At 39.9% G+C, this 22,386-nt stretch overlaps 1 protein-coding gene across 1 annotated transcript; it reads left to right on the top strand.

Annotated features, from left to right (window-relative positions):
- Nucleotides 1-247: 247 nt before the first annotated feature.
- On the top strand, nt 248-20,880 carry rab43 (RAB43, member RAS oncogene family). The gene is made up of 3 exons (XM_052017702.1): nt 248-566; nt 2,459-2,642; nt 15,741-20,880. The coding sequence occupies exons 1-3, from the start codon at nt 375-377 to the stop codon at nt 15,989-15,991; spliced, it is 627 nt and encodes a 208-aa protein (XP_051873662.1). The 5' UTR covers nt 248-374; the 3' UTR covers nt 15,992-20,880.
- The last annotated feature ends 1,506 nt before the right edge of the window (nt 20,881-22,386 follow it).

The following is a 22,386-nucleotide window of genomic DNA, read 5'->3' as shown; positions in this document are numbered from 1 at the left end:
CGGAGATTATGTTGGTCTTCGTGCGTCTCCGGGGGAGGGGGGTGGTGGTGGTGGTGGTGGTGGTGGTGGTGGTGGTGATGGTGGTGATGGGTCCTGAAGGCACTGGGTGGCCAGCTGGCTGAAAGCGCCCTATCACTTGCATGTTACCGCCTCCAGGCGCTGCGGCGGGCGTTCGGCGGAGGTCCTTGCGTCTTCCCTTCCGCATTGTCAGTTCCGGGGTTGTGTATCCACGTCGTGTTGCGCGGCTTGGCGCGGGTTTTTGTGATCGTCGGGGCGACGGTCCCGGCACCCGAGGGGCCGCCGGGCCTTGGACTGGGGGGGGGGGCGGGGGCAGGGGGTAGCGGCGGCTCGCAGCTGGTCGGAGGCCGCCAGCGATGTCGGGGCCGGTGGATCCGGACGAGTCGTTCGACTTTCTGTTCAAGGTGGTTCTGATCGGAGACGCCGGCGTCGGCAAAACCTGCGTGGTGCAGCGCTTCAAGTCGGGCATCTTCGTGGCGAGGCAGGGCAACACCATCGGGGTGGACTTCACCATGAAGACCCTGGAGATCCAAGGCAAACGGGTGAAGGTGAGTGGCTGCAGTCGCTGGGACCCGGCGCAGGAGCTGCGGGCACCCAGCAGGTCGGGCAGCATCTGTGCAGAGAGGAGCAGGGTTGAGACGACGGGTCTCCGACCTGTAACGTTAACTTGGTTTCTCTTTGCAGGGGTGGTGCCTGGCCCGCTGAGTGTTTTTGCAGATTGTGTGCTAAATGTTTGAGTGAAGTTTTAGTGTGGATTCCCTTCCGACTCTTCCCCCGCACGCAGCTTTCGTTCAGCCCGAGCACCGGGAGGAGCCGTACAGAGGTGCCGGGTTGCTCGGCATCTCTCCCTTATTTCTAAACGATGCTCCACACTTGAGTCGATGATGATGCTGCCCCGAGCAACTCTATTTTTGCATTACGCGTGATGCACACGCACAAGTTGGCTTCTTGTTAAATGTACCGTGTTACAAAGTGCCATTAATAGAACAAAAAACCGCAATGAGTAATTTCGGATAATAACTGAAGGGTTAACAACTAACTTCACAATCAATTCTCTGTACCACATTCGTAAGGGGTGAGGTCTAGGAAATGGGAATAACCAGGATTACTCTTTCCTACGGTGTCTGCGGACTCGATGGGCCGAACGGCCGGAATCCGTGCTATAACCAGAGAGGAAATTGTTTTTACGTTACACTGTGAAGTGACAAGATGAGTTTTTGTGGTTATAGAATAGAAAAGAGGAAGTTAGCAGAAATCGTTTTGCATAAAATTTTATTCGTGCCTGCAGCTACTTGGCAGCATTCTACCGGACAGGAAAAAAAGTCGAACTGAAACTCAAATCAGTTCCATGCTTAGTACACGTAGGTTACTGAGTAAATCAGATTAATCAATATAAATCCCCATTGTGCTTTCAGAATTTTGTTTTTAGATACTTGTTAATAAAGTTTTCCAATTTGTTATTTTGGTATGTTTATTGTGTTGTTTTTAAACTTGTTTTCATTGTGCTCAGCCCCACTCGCAGGGGCAGTGCAATCTGTTCCCAGAATTTTTCTTACAAATTTACTTGAAATATTTAAATAGTTAAATATATTTTAAAACGTACACTCAATTTTTAAATCAGTCCAGTTCTGCTTTTCTAGTTTGCATCAGAATACACATCACTGGTTTTGTTTTGAAGTTTATAATATATTTGGGTTTAATCATATGGCTTTGATCATTCCGGTTAATATGATGTATTACAATAACAGTCAGGTCACAGCATTGTGCTTTAATATTTAAGCCACCTCTGACTTGGCAGTACCATTTCAGCTATTGACATCTTTAAATTCCCATCCGTGACTGGCATTTCTGTTATACGATATCTTAGTCCTGAACATTAAGCTACATCAGTCTGTTTTTTAAATTTGAGGGTAAAATACTCCCAGATGCTGGAAATCTGAAATGAAAACAGAAAATGTTGGAAGTACCAAGCAGGCCAGACAGCACTTGCAGAGAGAGAATAACAAAATTATTATTTGGCCTGGCAATCTTTTTGGAGATATCTACGGTACAAAAATAGTTCGAACAAGTTACAATATACCTGTCAACTTGGAGGATTTTCATAAATTTTGTTTTGTTTTGCCTGTGCGTTCCAATCTGCTGAATTTACCCTGGTCCTTTATTATAGGTCTGTATTTATGTCATAATTTTTTTCTTGTATTATTTTAGTTTCAGGTGAAGGTGACCCTACTTATTTGGAAACTAGTCTTGAAAGGGAAATAACCAAATACCCAGCAACATACCAATTAGTTCAGACTCTGATTCAAAAATTGCATCTGAGTTTCATCATCCTTTGACAAAACGTGAATTATCTAAAAGGGGACTCAATTCCACCCTCTGTTGAGCACGGATATTTCTTGTTTTTCGTTTAATATTCATGTGCTTTCCTGTTGTCTTCCAGTTGCAGATATGGGACACAGCTGGACAAGAACGATTTAGAACAATTACACAGAGTTATTATCGAAGTGCTAATGGTGCAATTATTGCTTATGACATTAGCAAAAGAGGAACTTTTGAATCTGTGCCACGGTGGATAGAAGATGTGAAGAAATATGCAGGTTCAAACATTGTACAGTTATTAATTGGTAGGTTTTTTGCAGGTTTGAATATTACACACTGCTTAATTGGTGATGTTCTCGCATAGTAGATGGAGAATATGGACAGTCATGCTTGTGAATACCCATTCCCTTGGCTAGGAAAGTAAGCACTGGTATTAATAGCTGCAGGGTTACCCTTGCATAAGTCGCATTTCTCCACAACTGTTTTGTTACAATTCATCTTAAATGAAGCTTCAGTGCATTAGCAGTGTAGATAATCATTGATTATAATATGTGGTTTGGTTATGCCCAGCTATTACCCTTTTGCACGTTAAGCACTTCTATCCTCCTAGCACCTGGTGAGAGGAACATATGAGGAGGATACGAGTATGTCAAGAATGGCAACGTTAAGCACTTCTATCCTCCTAGCACCTGGTGAGAGGAACATATGAGGAGGATACGAGTATGTCAAGAATGGCAACGTTAAGCACTTCTATCCTCCTAGCACCTGGTGAGAGGAACATATGAGGAGGATACGAGTATGTCAAGAATGGCAACGTTAAGCACTTCTATCCTCCTAGCACCTGGTGAGAGGAACATATGAGGAGGATACGAGTATGTCAAGAATGGCAACGTTAAGCACTTCTATCCTCCTAGCACCTGGTGAGAGGAACATATGAGGAGGATACGAGTATGTCAAGAATGGCGATAGATCAGTACCTCCTTGTGCTGGGTCATTTACAAACCTTTGCAATCTCAGGTAATGTGGGTTCTGCTGTCTTTGCTGACTGGATGTGATTGCCATTTTGTTCTTGTGGGTTGGATTAGACAATGCAGTTTCAATTTCAGAATGGAAACAAATGAGAATTGATGAGAAAGACTAATACTTTAAGTTTCACTAGACTGTTAACCTTCTCTTCCTCCCCATAGTTCTTTTTTTTACATGCAGAAATCTCCATCATCCTCTCATAAGTCAAAGAGCACAACTTCAATAACTTTGCACCTTACGGAAGCACATTGAGACAGATAGTTTGTTACAGACAGTGTAAAAAGTGGCCAGTCTATTCCTGAAACTTGCAGCATTCTGGTGCAAACAGCAAGTTACAGTTTTGACCTTTGGCACTCTAAAAGATGCAAACTCCTTAATCTCCCTGCGTGGTGAATGCCTTAAAAAAAAAATTTAATAGGATGCTCCAGTTCTTTAGTGAAGTGCATAAGCAGTTGGCAGAGTACTGTTAAATGTCCCATTGAGGCACCATAACAAGTTTACAATGATGTGTTTTAATATAATGCGATAAGCAAAACGTTAGTGGCACTCAGCAGCCTGCCTGAAACCAGAACATCTTTTATACTGTGTGAGATTCCATAAGAGGCTGCCATTTACATTCACTCTTTCAATTGTTTCCATCCATACACCCTTACTGCTGAATGCCTCTCACGTCTGAAAGGAGCCATCTTCTTTGCAGGGCCTCATGAGGCAGCTACCTCGTTAAATGGCCTGTAGTTTTGGTACCATCAGAATCCCTTGACTTGTTTAGATAGCAGTCATGTAATCCTTTTATTTCCATTCCTGTTTTTGGTGATCAGTTTTGGAAAACTCCCTTGTGTAGAGTGAACTGCTAAAGTGTAGAAACTTTACCAGTACATCTACAGTATCGTATGTACTGAAATGCATGTATGTAGGAGAGGGGTATGAGAAGGAATGAATGATGTAAGCTGTCTGATGGGCCAGGAACATGGATAGGAATCCAGTTATATATCAATCCAGGTGAAGGGTCTTGACTTGAAACATTGACTGTCTATTTCCCTCCACAGATGCTGCCTGACCTGCTGAATTCCTCCAGCAGTTTTCTTTTTGCTCCACATCTCAGCATCTTCAGTCTCTTGTCTCTTGTTATATGGGAGTTCTGCCCTGCTAAGATCTTAGCTTCAATTTTTCAGTTAGGATTGGGTTTTCCAAACAAACTGTCAGGAATATCAGAATACAAGACCACCTCATGCATCTACAGACAAACAATACAAGCTTCAGTGGTTCAGGAAGATGGCCCACCGCCGCCTCAAATACCATGAGCAGAAGGATTCGATGACTAGCACAAAGGATAGGATTTTTTTTAATGTAATTGAAGTGAAGTAATTCCATCAAAGAGTAGTTTGGTGAATGAAATATAGTTGAAGAACCGCAACTACAAACCATTCCCTACACAGATTCTGAATTCCTTTGCTATGATGTGTGGCTGGACTGTTGCTATTGCAGGACTATATGGCCTCACTCTGAGAGTTTGATCCAATCTTTGGCCTGCACCCCATGCACCAAAGGGACATGGTGGATGGAGTTTTAAAATTCTCTGGGATATTTTGTGCCTCAGCAGAATTTGTATAAGTTGAGTAATTTTGAAGGCAATTCTATATTCAAACTATAGGGAGAGGTGGCTGGTGTGATCTTAAAATTGGAAGGGGGCACAGTTATAAGAACCAGTAATTTTTATTCATAATTAGAACAGAGAATATATTTATTTATTTGTCACATGTGCATTGAAACACACAGTGAAATGTGTCTTTTTGTGTTACTGTGAATGTGCTGGGGGCAGCCCGCAAGTGTTGCCACTCTTCCGGCGCCAACATAGCATGCCCATAGCTCCTAACCCGTAGGTCTTTGGAATGTGGGAGGAAACCGGAGCACCTGGAGGAAACCCACACAGACACTGGGAGAAGGTACAAGCTCCTCACAAACAGTGGTGGGAATTGAACTGGCGTTGCTGGCATTGTAATAGTGTTACGCTAACCTCTACACTACCGTACCACTTGTGACAGGGACAGAAACCCAGAAAAATTCTTTGCTGCATCCCACATCAACAAGAGTAAGTTTGGGAACTTTGTCTGATGCTGTTCCTTGGATTTAGGATTTGCATGACAGGGATCAGGCTTCTATCTTTGGGTCATTTAGTTGTGTCTTTGTATAGAGAGAATAAATTGAAGAAGTTTTAAGGGCCAATTTCCTTAATTTTAGGTCTCCTAAGATTGAATGATGCTCATTTGCTATTGCTTTGGGTTGCTTCATGTTGCTTCATTACCAAGATGGCATCATCTCTGAGAAGATGGGTGGATACTCCTCCATGTAACGTTTAGCTTAAATATTCATTTTCTGTTTCCAAAATGATTTGAGATGGATCTTCTTTATCATTGCCGATGGGGTTGTTTGTTTCTATGTGCTCCAAAGAGATCATGGGACTAGCTCAGATAGATACCTTGGTTGGCATGGACGAGTTGGGCCTAAGGGCCTGTTTCTGTGCTGTATAACTCTATAATCCTATAATGGGAGAGAGCCTCTGTTTTTATAGCTTTCCCAGGAATCTTGGACCTTCAAATGACTGAAATAACTGGGTTTCAACCTTGTAGGCTCAGCCCAATATGTATGGGGGTGGGGTATTCACTTGCATCTTGCTGCAATCATTGGACACCAAACAAAGGGGCAACCCAAGAGCCGGAGAGCCTGATTTATCAGTGATGGTTTAAGTTACAGTAATGAGGTTTAATTTCTGCTCTCCTCTTGCTTCTCCAAGGCATGACTTTGATACAGTAGCAGATATTCATAAACTCATGCCTCCAAAACTTGTATTTATATTTGTTTTCAAAAAGGATCTAATTGTACTTACATGTAACTTTGAGCTAAACCCTGCGTTCATTTGCTCATTTGTGCAAACCTGTGGCAAGAAATACAGTTCTTAATGTATTTTGTTGATAAAATGGTGATGACTTTAAGGTATACTTTTTTTAAAAAAATTGGAATGGACCAAAAGCATTTCATAACCTTGTAATTGCCAAAGAAATACATTTGGTCTTGCTAGCCCTAAAACATATCCTTCCTCACTGTGAAGCAGAACAAAATGCACCATGGAGATGGAATCAAAAACAAAACATAAGGGAAGTCAGTGACATGGACTTGTCCAGGCATTCCTTGTAGAAATCGGGTATTAAATCCTAGTCTGACTGCCTGGTACTGGTAACTATCTAGCTGGATTTCACAGCCATAGCTTTTTTTTTCCCAAAAAGGAAGTGTAGAAAGCAAAATATTGACGTCTGGATCTTTTCAGGTTTCTGGAAATGGTTTTTTAAAAAAAGCATTTCCAGAAATCTGTTTAGGTTCAGTTACTATCCACTCTCTATTTGTATTATAAGATATTCAAATTGTTCCATTGGCACCAACCACTTGAGTGTTAACACGTATGCTAACTAGTACAATCCCAGCCAGCGCCATTCTTTAAAGTCAAAGTTGAGTTTATTGTCCGATGCACAAGTGCAATGAAATACTTGCAGCAGCATCATAGGCATGCAGCATCAGATACACAACATTCACAAGTAAAGCATAAGTTATACATAATTTTTACAAGAAAGAACACAATTAGAACAAAAAAATGAAGTCCATTGTAGTGCAAAGTGGTCATAGTGTTGCTTTACTGAGGTAGTGATGAGGGTTGTGCAGGTTGGTTCAAGAACCGAATGGTTGAAGGGAAGTAGCTGTTCTTGAACCTGGTGGTGTGGGACTTCAGGCTTCTGTACCTCCTGACCAATGGTAGCTGCGAGAAGATGGCATGGCCCAGATGGTGGGGATCTTTGATGATAGATTTTGTCTTCTTGAGGCAGTGCCTCATGTAGATACTACTAATGGTGGGGAAGCATGTGGTCATGATGTATTGGGCTGAGTCCACTATTCTCTGCAGCATCTTCTTGCGTTCCTGCACATTTGAATTGCTGCACCAGACCACGATGCAACCTGACCTAGCTGAAGCGGGGTGACAGTGAGTGAATATTGCTCTCACCTTGCTGCTTGACTTTAAAGAAGCAGTGTTATGGTTCTAAAAAGAGTGGTGAGAATGTTTTGAGGAGATTTGACAGAGGTGTACACCGTCATGGTGATTTGGAATAAGTTAAATAGAATCAACTCCCATCTGCGGAGTTGTTGGGGACCAGAGCGCACAGATTTAATGTGATTGGCTAAAGATCCAGGGAAGTTGTGATGAAAATTTTTTTTTTACATGGCAAGTAGTTATGATCTGAAATGTGCATGAAGCACGGGTGAATGCAGATTAAAATGCAGTTTTCAAGAGGGAATTGGAAGTTTAAGGGAGTAGACGATAAAGGTTCTGCAGGAGAACGAATTTGACTGGATTGCTGACACAGATGTGATAGGTCGATTGGCCGTGTCCTGTGTTGTAATATTTTGATTATTCTGTCACTAAAGGAACTGAGGTTAAAACTAAATAAGAAGTCTTTCAGGAGGCCACCAGCTAGGCTGCATTTTTACCCAGAGGATGATATTGACCTACCAGTGTTTCACAATTTGCCCTCAAAATTTTCTAAACCATCCGTATTAGTAAGAAAATTATTGGAACAAATTCTAAGGGACAGAATTGATGTTCACATCCTTCTTGTAATGTGGTGACCAGAACTGCACACAACACTCCAAATGTGGCCTGACCAAAGATTTTTACAGCTGCAACATGACTTCCTGACTTTTATACTTGACACCCTGACCAAAGAAGGCAAGTATGCCATGTACTTTCTTCATCATCCTATCAGCTTGTGTTGCCACTTTCAGGGAGCTATGGACTTGCACCCCAAGATCCCTCTGTACATCAATGCTCCTAAGGCTCCTGCTGCTTACTATATACTTTCCTCTTAACTTTGATCTCCTGAAGTGCAACACCTCCCACTTATCTGCATTAAACTCCATCTGCCATTTCTCTGCCCGTATTTCCAACTGATCTGTATCCTGATGAATCCTTTTGACAACCTTCCTCACTATCCACAACTGTGCCAGTTTTTGTGTCATCTGCTAACGTACTAATCATCCCATCCATATTTTTGTCCAAATCATATGCAATATATATCAGACAGGAGGTCCCAGCACTGATCCTTGTGGAACACCACTGGTCACAGACCTCTTCAGAAAAACACCCCTCCACCACTTCATCTATGGCCAAGCCAATTTTGAATCCAATCCACCCAAGTCTCCGTGGATCCCATGTACCTTTATTTTCTGGATCAGCCTACCATGAGGGACCTTGTCAAAAGCTTTCTAAAGTCCATGTGTACTACATCCACTGCCCTTCCCTCATCAATCATCCTTGTTACCTCCTCAAAAAATACTTGCTGAACATTGTAAGACATGACCTCCCCCCCCCCCCCCCCCATACACACAAAGTCCGTGCTTTTCCAGATGTGAGTAAATCCTATCCTGAAGAATCTTCTCCAATAATTTCCCTACTGCTGATTTAAGGCTCACTGGCCTGTAATTTCCTGGTTTGCCTCTCTATTGCCCTTCTTAAACAGAATAACAACATTGGCTATTGTCCAGTCCTCTGGGACCTTGCCTGTGACTAAGGAGGATACAAAGATCTTGTCAAGGCCCCAGTAATCTCCCCTCTTGCCTCTCTCAATAACATGGAATACATCCCATCAGGTCCTGGGGAATTATTCATCTTAATATTCTTCAAGAGCGCCAGCACTCCTTCCTCCTTGATATCAACATGTCCTGGAATGTGTCTCGCTATCCTCCATATTATTCACCCTGGTGAATGCTGATGTGAAGCACAGGTAGCTCTACTGTAACATGGCAGTTGTGTTCCAAAGAAGCTATGTTAAAGGCTACTAAAAACAATGTGTCAATGGGGGGAAAAGAGGGGGTTGGGGGTTAGAGAGTTTCAGACTCCCAATAACAAAGTTATTTTTCCCACAGGATTTTCAAAAATAAAGGTGTTTTTTATAGCTCTAAGTTTATTTTGTTAAAAATACTAAAGGCTGAATGTTACATTGTTTAATGAAGTATCTTTGCACAAATATCAATAGAAGCGATTGCTTGTCAATTTCCAATGGCCTCCTGCAGTGAAACTAGCAGCCTGTGTTCTTAAGAGACTGTGGTGTCTGATTTACTGCAGGGAGGTTACAGGGAAACAGTTTTCTTTTCCCCAAGACAGTTTTTTTCTTGCTTGTCGATTTCCAAAGTAACTCTAAAGTAGTTCTCTAATTCCTGTTCTAATTCAGCCTGCGTAATACAATTAGTGTTCCCTAATTCATCGATCCAATTCGGGTTATGGAAAAGTGTTATAGCAGAACTACCTGCACTCATTTAGTACCTCTCCCACTTCCTCTGTCTCCAGGCATAAATTCCCTCCTTCATGTCCTTGACTACCTCTCCCTCGTTACCCTCTTGTGTTTAATTTATGTATAAAATGCCTTGAAATTATCTTTTAATTCTACTCGCCAAAGATGTTTTTTGGCCCCTTTTAGCCCTCCTGATTTCCTGTTTAAGTTCTTTCCTGCTTCCTTTATGTCCTTAAAGGCCCTGACTGACTTTCAGCTTCCTAAACCTTACATATGCTTCCTTTTACTTTTTGACTAAATTTGCAAAATCTCTCATCAGCTAGTGTTGCCAGTCCTTGCCATCCTTGTCTGTCTTCCTCGCAGGGACATGTTGGTCCTGAATCCTGACCAGCTGGCCTTTAAACAACATCCACGTGCCAGATGTGGACTTGTCCAATATCAGCTGCTTGCAATTTACCCTTCAACTCCTACCTAATACCGTTGTAATTAGCTTTGCCCCGAGGTCCAGTCTTACCATAACAAACTGAAAACTTAAGAGTTATGATCACTGTTCACCTGGCCAGGCTCATTTCCTAATAGAAGATCTATTATGGCCCCTTTCCTCTTGGATTGTCTACATTGATGTCAAGAAACCCCACTGGATGCACCTAACAAATTCTGCTGCATCAAACCTCTGGTACTTAATAAGTACTTTGATTTCCGTTTTGTTTGATTATACTATAAGGCTTTGTTAATTTGTACCAGCAGTAGAATATGTGATTTGTAGTAAGTGCTTTGTATAAATTCAATGTAAAAAAATTATTAAATGGAACTAAAATGGGGGTTAAATATAAAGTGGTGTGCTACTAAATCATGTTTCTAAATCAAACTGCCAAAAAAAATTCTGAAGTATATAATTCATTTGGTCTTTCAAATTAAAAACAAAACTAGCTTTACACCATGTTTATTGTTGATTTGAAAATACATTTTGCATGTAATGTGTAAAGAAGGATAGTGAAAATAGAATGTTAATGTAAACATTTCAGTGCAGTGATAGGGGACATTCAGCTTGTGGCCACATGCAGTCTGCAGGATGTTTCCTTCTGGCCCACCACAGGAGCCACAAGCCAGTGTCATAGGGAAAGTTCTCAGAGCCAGCTCCTGATCGACCAGGACCTGCACAGCACAGGGCCTACCCACTAGGAATCCAATGGTGCAATGTTCCTACTGTGGTCCAGTTCTGAACTCCTTTGATGTTTGACCAAGCCACAGCTGAGGCTTATTAACAATCAAAGCCGTCACATTCTTGTAATGTCTCTTGAAAAACACTCATGCAATGAAAAATCATCATATTGTTAATATTTAAATTATTAGACTATTTACATTTTTGAATTTTACTTCAAAAACTTCAGTTAAACATGATGACCATGAGATGCATTTTGTCCTTTTGTTAATGAACCATTATTACAAAGGGTTATGTTGCAACACAAATTAAAACTCAACACTGGGAAAACCCCAAGTATTGTTTTTTTTAATTGTGTTAACATCAACAAGTAAGTTACATTAATCTTTTGTACCTCCAATGGAGCCATCCCTCTCCATTGAAATGAAGAGAGTTGTTGCATCTTCGGCAACTCTAACCTGGTGAAGATTCACCAGGTGAATTATTCTGTGTGATAGGAAGTTGGTGCTCTGCTGTCAGAATGACAGTAGCAAGGACCCGACAGGTTTGCCTGTAGGACCTTCCAGAGTGATTTAGATTGTCAGTTCGAACCACACTACAGAGTTGTACACCATTTGAAGAAGAGAGTCTGATGTGGATGTACTTTTCATTTTCATTAAATAGGATCCTCTAATATCACAAATCTAGAGCTGGCTAGTTGAAATTCCAGCTCAAAGCATTCCTAATTTTCTGAGTTCCACATGTGCTTGATGCTACTTTTCTGCAAAATAACTGTTTTGTAATGTACAGCTGGAAAGTTTGCTGGACTGAATTATTAAACACCATGCTCTTCCATGCTAATACTTTTGCTGTACTTTCAATTGAACATGGTATCCATGAGGTGCATTTTGTCATTGTGTTTATGTGATGGACTGTTATTACAAATGGTTAAATCGCACCTCCATAGGGTCATAGAATGGTTATAACGGAGGAGGAGGCCATTCAGCACACTCTGTGCTAGCTCTCCACCAGAGCTGCACTCAAGCTCTAACCACCAGCCCTTTTTCCGCAGCATTGCAAACCTTCCTGCACAATATATTTACCTAATTCCTGCCTGAAGCCCACAATGGAACCTGCCTCCACTACATCTGCAGGTAGTGCATTCCAGACTCCAGCCAATAAAGCCCAGAATTGCGTGTGTTATTAAGTGCTTTCTCAAACTGCTTTTGTCATTTTCAATGATCTGTGTGTATATACACGCACACACACCTCTGCTCCCAGAGTCCTTGTATCATCTTCATTCTATCGTGGCACTCTCATTTTTGCTACCTTGCATTTTTCCAGATTATACTTCACCTGCCCATTCCACCAGCCTGTTTATATCCTGCTGTAATCTTATACTCTTCTCTTCATGGGAATACTGCCAAGTTTTGTGTCCTTCACAAATTTAAAAATTGTGGGTGTGTACCCCCAACTTGGGTCATTAATATAGATCAATAAAAGCAGTGGTTGCAACACTGATCCCTGGGGACTTTCCTCTGAAAAACAACTTCACCACAATAATCTGTTACTTGGCCAACTTAATATCAATGTTCCTTTCATGACGTGTGCTACAACCATCTCTTCCTTAAAGGTAGCCCATTGTTCTGTTACAGTTTTGTCTGTCAACCTTTGGTTTCAATTTACCTGAGTCAGATCGCTCAACACATTGAACTCGGCCTTCCTTCGATTGATTACTTTTGGTTTGAATTTCTGCTTTTCTATTGATTACCTGGATCTTATGATGTTATCATCACTATCTCCTAAATGTACTCTTACCAAAACTTGGTGTGCTTGATCCATCTCATTTCTATTTTGCATTTCAGTCATTGTTTGTGCCAGCTCTTTGCTGAAGCTATCTGATTAGTCCTGATCATCTGCTCTTTTAATTCCTGACGACTTCTTCCATCAAATATTTATCCAGTTTCCTTTTTGAAAGTTGTAATTGAATCTAATTACGTTGCTCTTTAAGGCAGTACTTTTTGGATCAGAAGAACTTGCTTTTTTAAAAAATAATTCTTCTTGTCACTGTTGGCGCTGGAAGAGCGGCAACACTTGTGGGCTGCCCCCAGCGCATTCTCAGTAACACAAAAAGATGCATTTCACTGTTTCAATGTACATGTGACTAATAAATAAATATCTTATCGTATCTCTGGCATTCTTGTACATTTTCTCATTACTGAATACTCTGCCATTATAATACTTTATTTTTGCTTTTTCTTATCAATGTCTTTCATCATTTTGATTGCTTTTCATACCTTTTTAACTTCCTTTGCCTGAAGGAAAAGAACCTTAATTTCTGCAGTCTGTCCCAGGAACTTTAGCTTTTTGTCCTTGGTACCATTCAACAAGCTGCCTCTTCATCCTCTCCATCCTTCCTAAGCCGGGAGCCAACTAACGTTATTTCTCATAACTGGCGTGCTTTTGTACTCTATGCCTCAGTTTATGATCAATTGACAATTGATCGCAACTCATCTCCCTGCTGCTCTTCTCCCAGCCTCACCCAACCTTGTGGAAAAGGGTTTTGCTTCCTTAGTAAAACTGAAGTCTGCTTTTAAAAGAGAACCCTCTTTATTAGAGAGTTTTCTATGTATTGTTATAACAAGTCAATATATCGTATCTTAATCTGTATATTGTTGCTTAATTTCACCAAGAATGCAGTGTCCATTAAACTAAATGCAAAAGACTTGAGAGTAAATTATTTAAAACATGTCTTTAATATTTAAAGTAGTCCAGTGTGGAAGAACAATGAAATTATTGTTCAATATTATGCTTATGTGTGTTTTATGTTAATAGAACTTAAATTGACAGCCCCTTTATACATCATTTGTAATCTCATTTCTACTAATATAGCTTACTATATCTTAAGATACTGTTATAATTCCAATACACTGATCTTCACTGTTAATCACTTTTCCCTTTAAGATGTGACTTAGTCTCAGGAATGATTTTCATACAGAATGTGGCCCCTCATGGTCGCAATGAGAATATATGCAGAGCTAAATTCAACATACTCATTGACAAAAGTACAGAACAGTACAATGGTGACTAAAGAAAGCTTGGAATGACCTTTCTTTAATTCCAGTATTTCAGATGGATAATGAAAAATGCTCATCACTTATATAATGTTACACCTTGGTTAAGAACTTTAAAATTTGTAGCCTCCTAACTGATCCTAATTGGAGCAACTCTATCCCTGCCTTCTCTTCCCACACTGAACTAACCATCAGCTCTAGAGTGATCCATCTGTGATCAGAACTCTAGCCTTGATAGCATGCTGCCCTGTGGTGATCTTGTATCCATATGCAAGGTTGGGTTCACACAAAGGCTTAGCTGTATCTTTCTAAGCCCCTCCACTGTGTGCTGTCAGATTTCATATCCAATGGGTGGGCCATCATTTCTTCCAGCAAAACTTTGGGAAGACCAGTCATGATCTTTGGCTCCTGCCTTGCACCCTCTTCTCTAGCTGATGTTTGGGGTGAGCTGGTCTGCATGCAAGCGTCCTGCTGAATATTGAAGTGAGTTTTAATTTCTAATCCTCTGCATTACCAAATCCATCTCCATTGTCTCTGCCAGTCCTGATGTACCCCAGATCCTTACTTGTTCTCATTCCACTTTTGGTTCTGGTTACTCCCCTGCTGGCTTTCTATCCTCCATGTTCCGTAAACTTCTTGCCTTCATCCTAAATCATATGTCTTGCTTATCCATCGCTTGCATTTCCATTGACCTACAATGACACAGTATCTCAGGCAAAAAGTCCTACATGGAACTAAGCCTAACAGTGTTTAAGCTTCATGATTACTCTCTTCCAAGGATTTGCCTAACCACTCTTCTAATTTCCAACTTTCAAAGGCAGCTTATCTCTTTAAAATAAACTCAAGAAAAGCACCTAGTTTCTGCTTTAATTCTGTGCTGCTGATAATCTGGTGTTCAAGGTAGTTGTGGGGATTCAGCAGGAAGCCTGATCTCCAAAACACTATCAGTTATGTGATTGTTTTGTATGAGGATCTACATTTGAACTTCTGTGTATTAACAAATTTTTTAAAAATCTGAAATATCAGCTGGTTTATTGAGCTTTTAATGGCAGTCTGTAATTTAAAAAACTCATTAAAAGTACATTAATTAAGGGGTATTGTAGTGATAAAATATGATTGTAAGAATACAAAATTTGGGAGCAGCTACATCTAACATCAGTTGTTGAAACTAAATTTTGCCACTATTGCAGAAGGTTATGGGATCATTTTGAGATCCAATGCAGTAAAGAGGGAGTGCTGCACTGTTAAAGCTGCCATCTTTCCAACAGGATATCAAATAAAGGCCCTGTTTTTCTCTGCAGTCTCTTGCACCCTGTTAGTTTTCTGTCTGATAACCATGTTGAAGATGAGAAGGGGAATTATCCCCATTGTTCAGGCCTAATTTATCCCTAAATCAGCTGTTGGTGCCAGCTTGCTTTGTGTAGTTTGGCTGCTGTGGGTTTCCTGCACTGCAGACGTGATTGCATCTCAAAGGCACTACATTGGCTGTGAAGCAAGTTGGAGTATCCAGAGGCGGTGAAAGTTATACGAATGAAATTCTTTCTTTAGAATAAGGAGCCGTAATGTAAGAAACTTGGAACAGACAGCAGGAGAAATTCCTTAGAGATTTTGGAGGCAAAAATCTCTCGTTAAGTTTAATCAGTGATTTGAAGGGATAAGGGATATGGAACTTGGCAAGTAAATGTAATTATGACTTTTTGCCCATGCAGGCTGGTTGGCCTCTATGTAAAATCAGTTTGTGATAAACTTGTGGCTGACTATACTACAATAGAAATAAAATAAACTTAACCTTGCATTGATTTAGTGAAATGTTTTTGTTTATCATTGCAGGTAACAAGTCTGATCAGGATCATCTCCGAGAGGTTGAATACCAAGAAGCCCAAACTCTTGCGGATCACTACGATATAGTGTCTGTATTAGAAACTTCTGCCAAAGATTCTAGCAACGTGGAAGAGGCTTTTATAAAAATGGCCACGGAGCTAATGCTGAGACACGGTGGGCCAGTGTTCACTGAAAAAGCAACAGAAAGCATCAAATTAAATAGCAAGGATGTGAATGAAGGATGGGGTTGTAGCTGCTGATGTTGCAGGTTAACTTCATTGGGTTTTGCATCTCATTTTCAGATAGAGGGATAAACCACAAATGTGGTGTAAATCACTTGGAGCCAGTAACATTTTAGGCATGCATTCTTGAAAACTGTTGTGAAATGTGTCCATTCCTCCAATTTGAAGCTGACGGTCCAGTTTTCACTGATTGTGAAGTCTTGCCATTCCATGTACCTTGAAATTCCAATAAGAACAGTGGTCCTACTGCCTTAACTACTGATACTGAAACACTCATTTACTCTACCAGCCATTTTTGTAATTAATTTTATAATTCTGAACAATATTTTGTGGAGAAGACCTGAACATTTCAAATGTGAACATGTAATCGAGATTAAATTAGAACTAATACGTGGGACTGCTCATGGTTAAAACTGCTTGTAAGCAGTGGGGGGAGAAAGGCGGAGTGTACAACTAGCTATTTTTCTTTTGCATATCTATTGTTGCCTTACAATTAAAAATGCATTCCAGCTATTTTATGTGAGATAACAGTCCTACGAATATTGTTCTTTTAAAATCAGTTCATGCTTTACTGTGAGATATTGTATACTTGTCTGACCTACTTTTATAGGTGGTGATTTAATCTGAAACTTGAAACAAATGCATGTCTATAGCAATTACATTTTGAGAATGATTCTGCACCCTTTGCTCAGTGTGTTGTGGCCCACAACAGACTTGGCTGTTTTGTGCTCCCAAGACAACAATGTAATTCTCACTGTTGATTGGAAATTATCAAAGAGCAGCTTAGTGAAGGCATTGGCTAACCTAGCAACAGATAATTGCAACTCCTTGCCTGGGTATTGTGCTTTGTGATGTGTGGTTCTGCATGTAACTTGGATCAATGCCAGCCTTATTATTGATTCAGGGTACATGGTTTGTATTGATGAGAACAAAGCATTCAGCAACAGACGGTACAGATGTGGTCTTCGCCTTGCATTTGCAAAATGCCAGCAGGGAAAATCTGTCCTGGAAAATGCATTGTGCACTTTATATAAGAAGAAAGCTGGTTCCCGAATAACAGTAAAAATTGGTTATGAATTTGTTATTAGACATGCCTTTTGTGTTAGCAGTGATGGTGGGGGGAGCTGAGTTTTATTGAATTGACTGTATTACCCAACAATCTCTTAAAACTAAGCTTGATTTTATTGAAAGTGACAGCACTATTTTCTGATGATGCTTATTTCAGATCAACAGTAATATTTCACTATCCAAACCAAAGAATCCCATTAGCCAGAGAAATCATTGGATGCGGTTAGGTATAATGTTTTTTAGAAGGCCATTAAATAATTTTTTTATGCTTGTGATGAAATAATGAAATTCTAACAATATATATTTTAATAACTGGGTAAAGTGTAGTGCCTACAATATTTAACTATATATGGAAGACTTTTGCACAGATTGTTGTACTAAAATCTAGTTTATTAATTATAGCTTTTTTGGATATATACTAATGTAAAAAATTAATAGCATTGCTACTATTTTACTTAAATATTAAGTATCATATGGTAATATAATCGTTCAGTAGTGCAATTTGATCTGAGAGCTCTGTCTCAAGTCAGTAATTTATTGGGGGTAAAATTTGTCTTTGGTGACTGGCGCTGAATGCACATGGAACTTGCTCACCAGTTTTACCTTAATGTCGATCATATTAAACATGTTTCCCCCCACCCCCACAATTTTTTTGTTTGTGCAGTATTATTTTTTTCTTCACCCATCATCTCCAGTACAGTATCTATTCCTGCTATCTACAAGGTAAATTTTCTACAAAAATAATGCCTGGCATTTACAGCTCAACTCTTTATGGGGGATAAACTTGCAGTGAAGTGATTGTCATGGGAAATAGTCATATTAATGCAGAGACATTGCATTTCTAAGTTTGTGGGAAGATCTACTGGATTGGAATATTACCATGTCTGGCGTGGCTTGATGCATCTGCCAGTCAGGAACTGATTTTAGCTCCCAGTGGGACAAGGCAACCTTCCTGCTAAGCATCTGAAATTGGAGCAACAGCAGAATTTAACTACTAAGCCTTGTGTGAATGCTGCCTGTTGTTTGTTTGCATCTTTCAGAGTGAGAGGCAGCTAGACACAGCAAGGCCACAAAATCAAATGGCCTTAAGTTTGTGGGTCATCTTTGTGAGAAAGCAGCTGGCAATGTGATAAGTCTGGGAGGCAGCGGGGGTTGGGTGTTCTAAAGGTCATAGAAGAGGAGGCTGTAGCACAAAAGTACTAAATATTCCTTGGAGAGACCAGAGTAGTATCCCTTTTGCTCCTAGCCTCACCAAGGAAATATTATTTACCTTTTTTGTTTGCCCCCCCCAGCTTGCTGATAAGTTTTTTTTCTGACTGAGAGCTCACTTGAGATGCCTGGGTCAGGAGAAGGTTCAAACTCTCAGACTCTCATATCCACTGGGAAGCCAGTGGGTGCTGGACTTGCAGTCAAAATCAGCAGTGTTATAATGGGGTATTGGTAGGACTGGAGTTCTACCATTTTAACTGTTGCCTCACTGTTTTTCTGCAGGTTAGAGTATTAAAATTGAGCTTTTTAGCATGGAAATGGTTAAAAAAAAACACTTCCTTCCTCAACACCAATATGCTGCTACAGTGGTGCAGCTGGTAGAGCTGCTGCCTCACAGCTCCAGTGACTCAGTTCAATCCTAATTTTGGGTACTGTCTGTGTAGAATTTGCATGTTCTTCCTGTGGCTGCGTAGGTTTCCAATAAGTACTCTGGTTTCCTCCCACAGTCCAAAGATGTGCAGGTTGGTAGGTTAATTAGCCATTGTAAATTGCCCTTAGTGTGTAACCGAATCGTGGAATCTGGAGGAAGTTGAAGATAATATGGGGAAAATAAAATGGGATTAGTGTAAATGGGTGCTTGATGGTCAGTGTGGGTTGAAGGGCCTGTTTCCATGCTGTCTGATACAGTAACCAATTTTCTTCACCTCAGCTTCCACATTAAAGGTAAAGCCTCATTAAGGTAATTTGATTTTTATAGTAACCAGATATTTAATTCTATTAAAATCATTTGGAAACTAATCAAGATCCAAGTATCAAGACTAGTTCTGTTTGGGCTTTATTAAGTCTTGTGTTTAGGAATGGCTTGTGTATTTTGCTGTAGATTGATAGTAATTGCTTTCAGTAATTGCCTTTTACCTAAATGAAAAAATCTTAAAATTACATTGACATTTTCAATACAGTTTTCAATTGTTATACTCAATTTAAAACATGCATATATACATAAAATTGATGATTAGTCCAATGCATTGTGAAAAAATGTGCTTAAGTTGCCTCATTGAGCTGATTGTCAGTCTAGACAGTATAATAAGGTAGCAGCTCAACAAGTGTTGTAGATGTCTGGTTATTTATACCCTATGAATTCTGTCAGTCATACGGCTGTCCTCTGGTTATGATGATGACAGATGTTCAATGTGGTTTTCTCAATAAGCACTCTTGTTAGTTTAAAGACTTAAATAGTGTAAGATTTTTGTGACCAAGTTCAAAATGTTCCAGCTTATATAAATGTGACAATCTTCAGCAATGCATATAGCCTATCTAGTTTATCCATTAATCTAAAGAAATCTCTCCAGTTTGGATTGCTTTAAGCTGAGTGTTTACAGATCATTTTTTTTAAAAAAATCAGGTTCATGTATTCTTGAGAATGCATATTCATAGTTCTTAATTAAGTGACATGGAGCAGGTAAAGTTAGCCTTCAATAGTTTCAGTTTTGTAATGTTTTCCAGAATCTAATCTATTATATTTCCATATGAATCAATGTTTTTTAAAGCAAGTTTTAAGTTCACAAACTTTATGTGGAACTTGCACTTTGTGACATTAAGCAAATGTCTTAGCAATCTTCTTTTAGAGTGGAATTTAGTAAAGTTGCATGCAAAATCTGGTTCCATTGTAGCTCTTGCTACATTCAAAATTCTCAGACCAAATATTCCAGAACTAATACTGCACTTTATTACCAATATTAACATAAAAATGTAGACAAGGGCTCCATAATAGGTGTCAAAGTTATTAGCCTTTTGTATTAACTTTTACAAACCTTCCAGCTAATTTTAGTAGGATAACTATGTTAAAATATTGCTAGAAGAGGAGAGGAAAGAAAAGTGAGAAGATTTTTAAGAACTTGTTCAATATGCACACAATATAAGGGAGCAAACTGTCTTCATTATGAATTTCAGAAAGTTTAATGTTTTTTGCATAGAAGTAAAATGCACAATTAGTACAGACCAGTTCTAAACTGAATTTTAGCTTTTAAGATTTTGGGAGCAAACTGCCATTCGGGGTAATTTGAAAAGTTTAAGGCTGTTGGCAGATCAGTGGTAAACTCAGCTTATTGTTAAATGTAAATCTCATCACTTGTTCCTCTACCATGTCACACAGTGGCTAACTTGTATTGGGAATGCTCATGATGCTTGAAAAGCAGAAATGTCAGCAGTTGACTGGTTCTGTACTGTCAGTAATCAAATAACAGGCTTAAAGAAACAATGTGAAACCGAATATTTTAACTTTGAGCTCATTGCATGCAGTTTGCACTGCCTCATAGCTAACCACAGGGATGTGCTCTTGTGGTTGAACCCATTTTGATAGAATATTGTGTTGGTCTGGTGGGAGATCAAGCAATGCAATTACGATACCTTGCTGCCCCAGCCTGATCACTTGAAATATTTTACATATTCTTTTCTCCCTCTACTTAGGATCTGGTATATCTGTTACTTTTTGTGTATTGTCTATATTGTAAAACATGTAGAATGAATAATATGATGTAACTTGATCTTAAGCAAAAGGAGCGAAATTACATATTGAGGTTTATTATTGTAAAATTTCTTGGATTAAAATAAATCTTGGGCATTTAGTATTATTTTTTATTTTCCGTACCATTCGTAATTATGTAGGAAAAGGAATTGGCTGTACTACCTCAATGACTTGGACTATTTCAGCTTCTCCATCAAGAATACTCAGTCATGAGAAGAGACCCAGGTTGGCTGGTCTCAGCTGGAGCTTGGGTAAGAGTAGCACCTTTTGGGCTGACCACCTCTGGTAGGAAGAGAGGAACTCACCCACTCACCCTAGGCATCTGCTGCCAGCGGTGTGCAAATGAGACTCTCACCATTGGCCAGTCTTCTCCCTCCCTCCCCTAGTCAAATCTACTCGCATTGTCAAGGTCACACCTGTGTAATGACCACGTACTAGAGGATATGTGCAATGCAGTTGTACCCAGAAGTACCAACGGGAGGGAGGATGAATGGAGAACATAAGCAAGAAAATTAGTACTTTCACTGCAGGCACAATGTAACTAGCACTGAAAAGGTCTGTAAACATGATAAATACCTTTGTTGTACTAGTCCATTGCTGTCATTAGTACAATTTATTAGTTATATTGGGGGGAAAAATAAGCCAATTAAACTGGAGCTGATCCAATATTCATACAGATATTTATCCCAGTCAGATGATTCCAGATTTTCAGATTGAAAAGAGATTCCTTATTCCAATATTACTTGCAGATGTCTACACTACTAAGAGCTTGAGGATGTTAATTGTGGTGAAATCTACCTGCTGGGGATGGCCAGGTGTACAACAATATGGGAAGGGGTGCCATAATGTGCTCCTCTATGGAGGAACTTTTTTTAAAACAAGAACTACATATTTCAAAGATCCAGATGATATACCAGGCCCAGACTGGCAGATGGATGCCATTAAAGCTCCTGCAACATGTGGTAGATTTAGAATGGAGAATAGGAGCAGGTCCTTTGGGTCTGGTTGATCATTCAGTACACTCATGGCGGATCATCCACCTTTTATTGCACTGTTCCAGTTTTCTCCCCATATCCCTTGATCCCTTTATCATTAAAAAAATATATCTTTCTCCTCAAATATATTTAATCATTTGGCCTCCACGATGTATGGCATAGAATTTCATAAGTTCACCATGTTCTGGGTGAAGAAATTCCTTCTTGTCATGAAGCTGTGACCTCTGGTTCTGAATCTTCCAACCATAAGGAACATTCTCCCTGTATCTACTGAGAATTTTACAGGTTACTATGAAATCCCTTCATCTATACTCCAGTGAGTAAAAGCCTAAATTACCCAATCTCTCCTTGGATGGCAGGACTGACATACCAGAATCAGTGTGGTAAATCTTCATTACATTCTCCAAGGCAGGAATATCCTACCTTGGATCAGGAGACCAAATCCTAATGGGATCTCACCAAACCTCTGTACAGCTGCAGCAAGACATCCTTGTTCCTGTATTCAAAACCACCTTCAATTTAAGCCAACATACCACTTGCCTTTTAGTAAGAGCATCAAAGGTTACAGGGAGAAGGCAGGAGAATCGGGTTGAGAGGGAAAAATAAATCAGCCATGA

This window comes from Pristis pectinata, chromosome 6, assembly GCF_009764475.1.
Source record: "Pristis pectinata isolate sPriPec2 chromosome 6, sPriPec2.1.pri, whole genome shotgun sequence".
Classification (NCBI taxonomy): Eukaryota; Metazoa; Chordata; class Chondrichthyes; order Rhinopristiformes; family Pristidae; genus Pristis; species Pristis pectinata.
The sequence above is the reverse complement of the archived record's forward strand: the minus strand, read 5'-3'. Positions and strand labels throughout refer to the sequence as shown.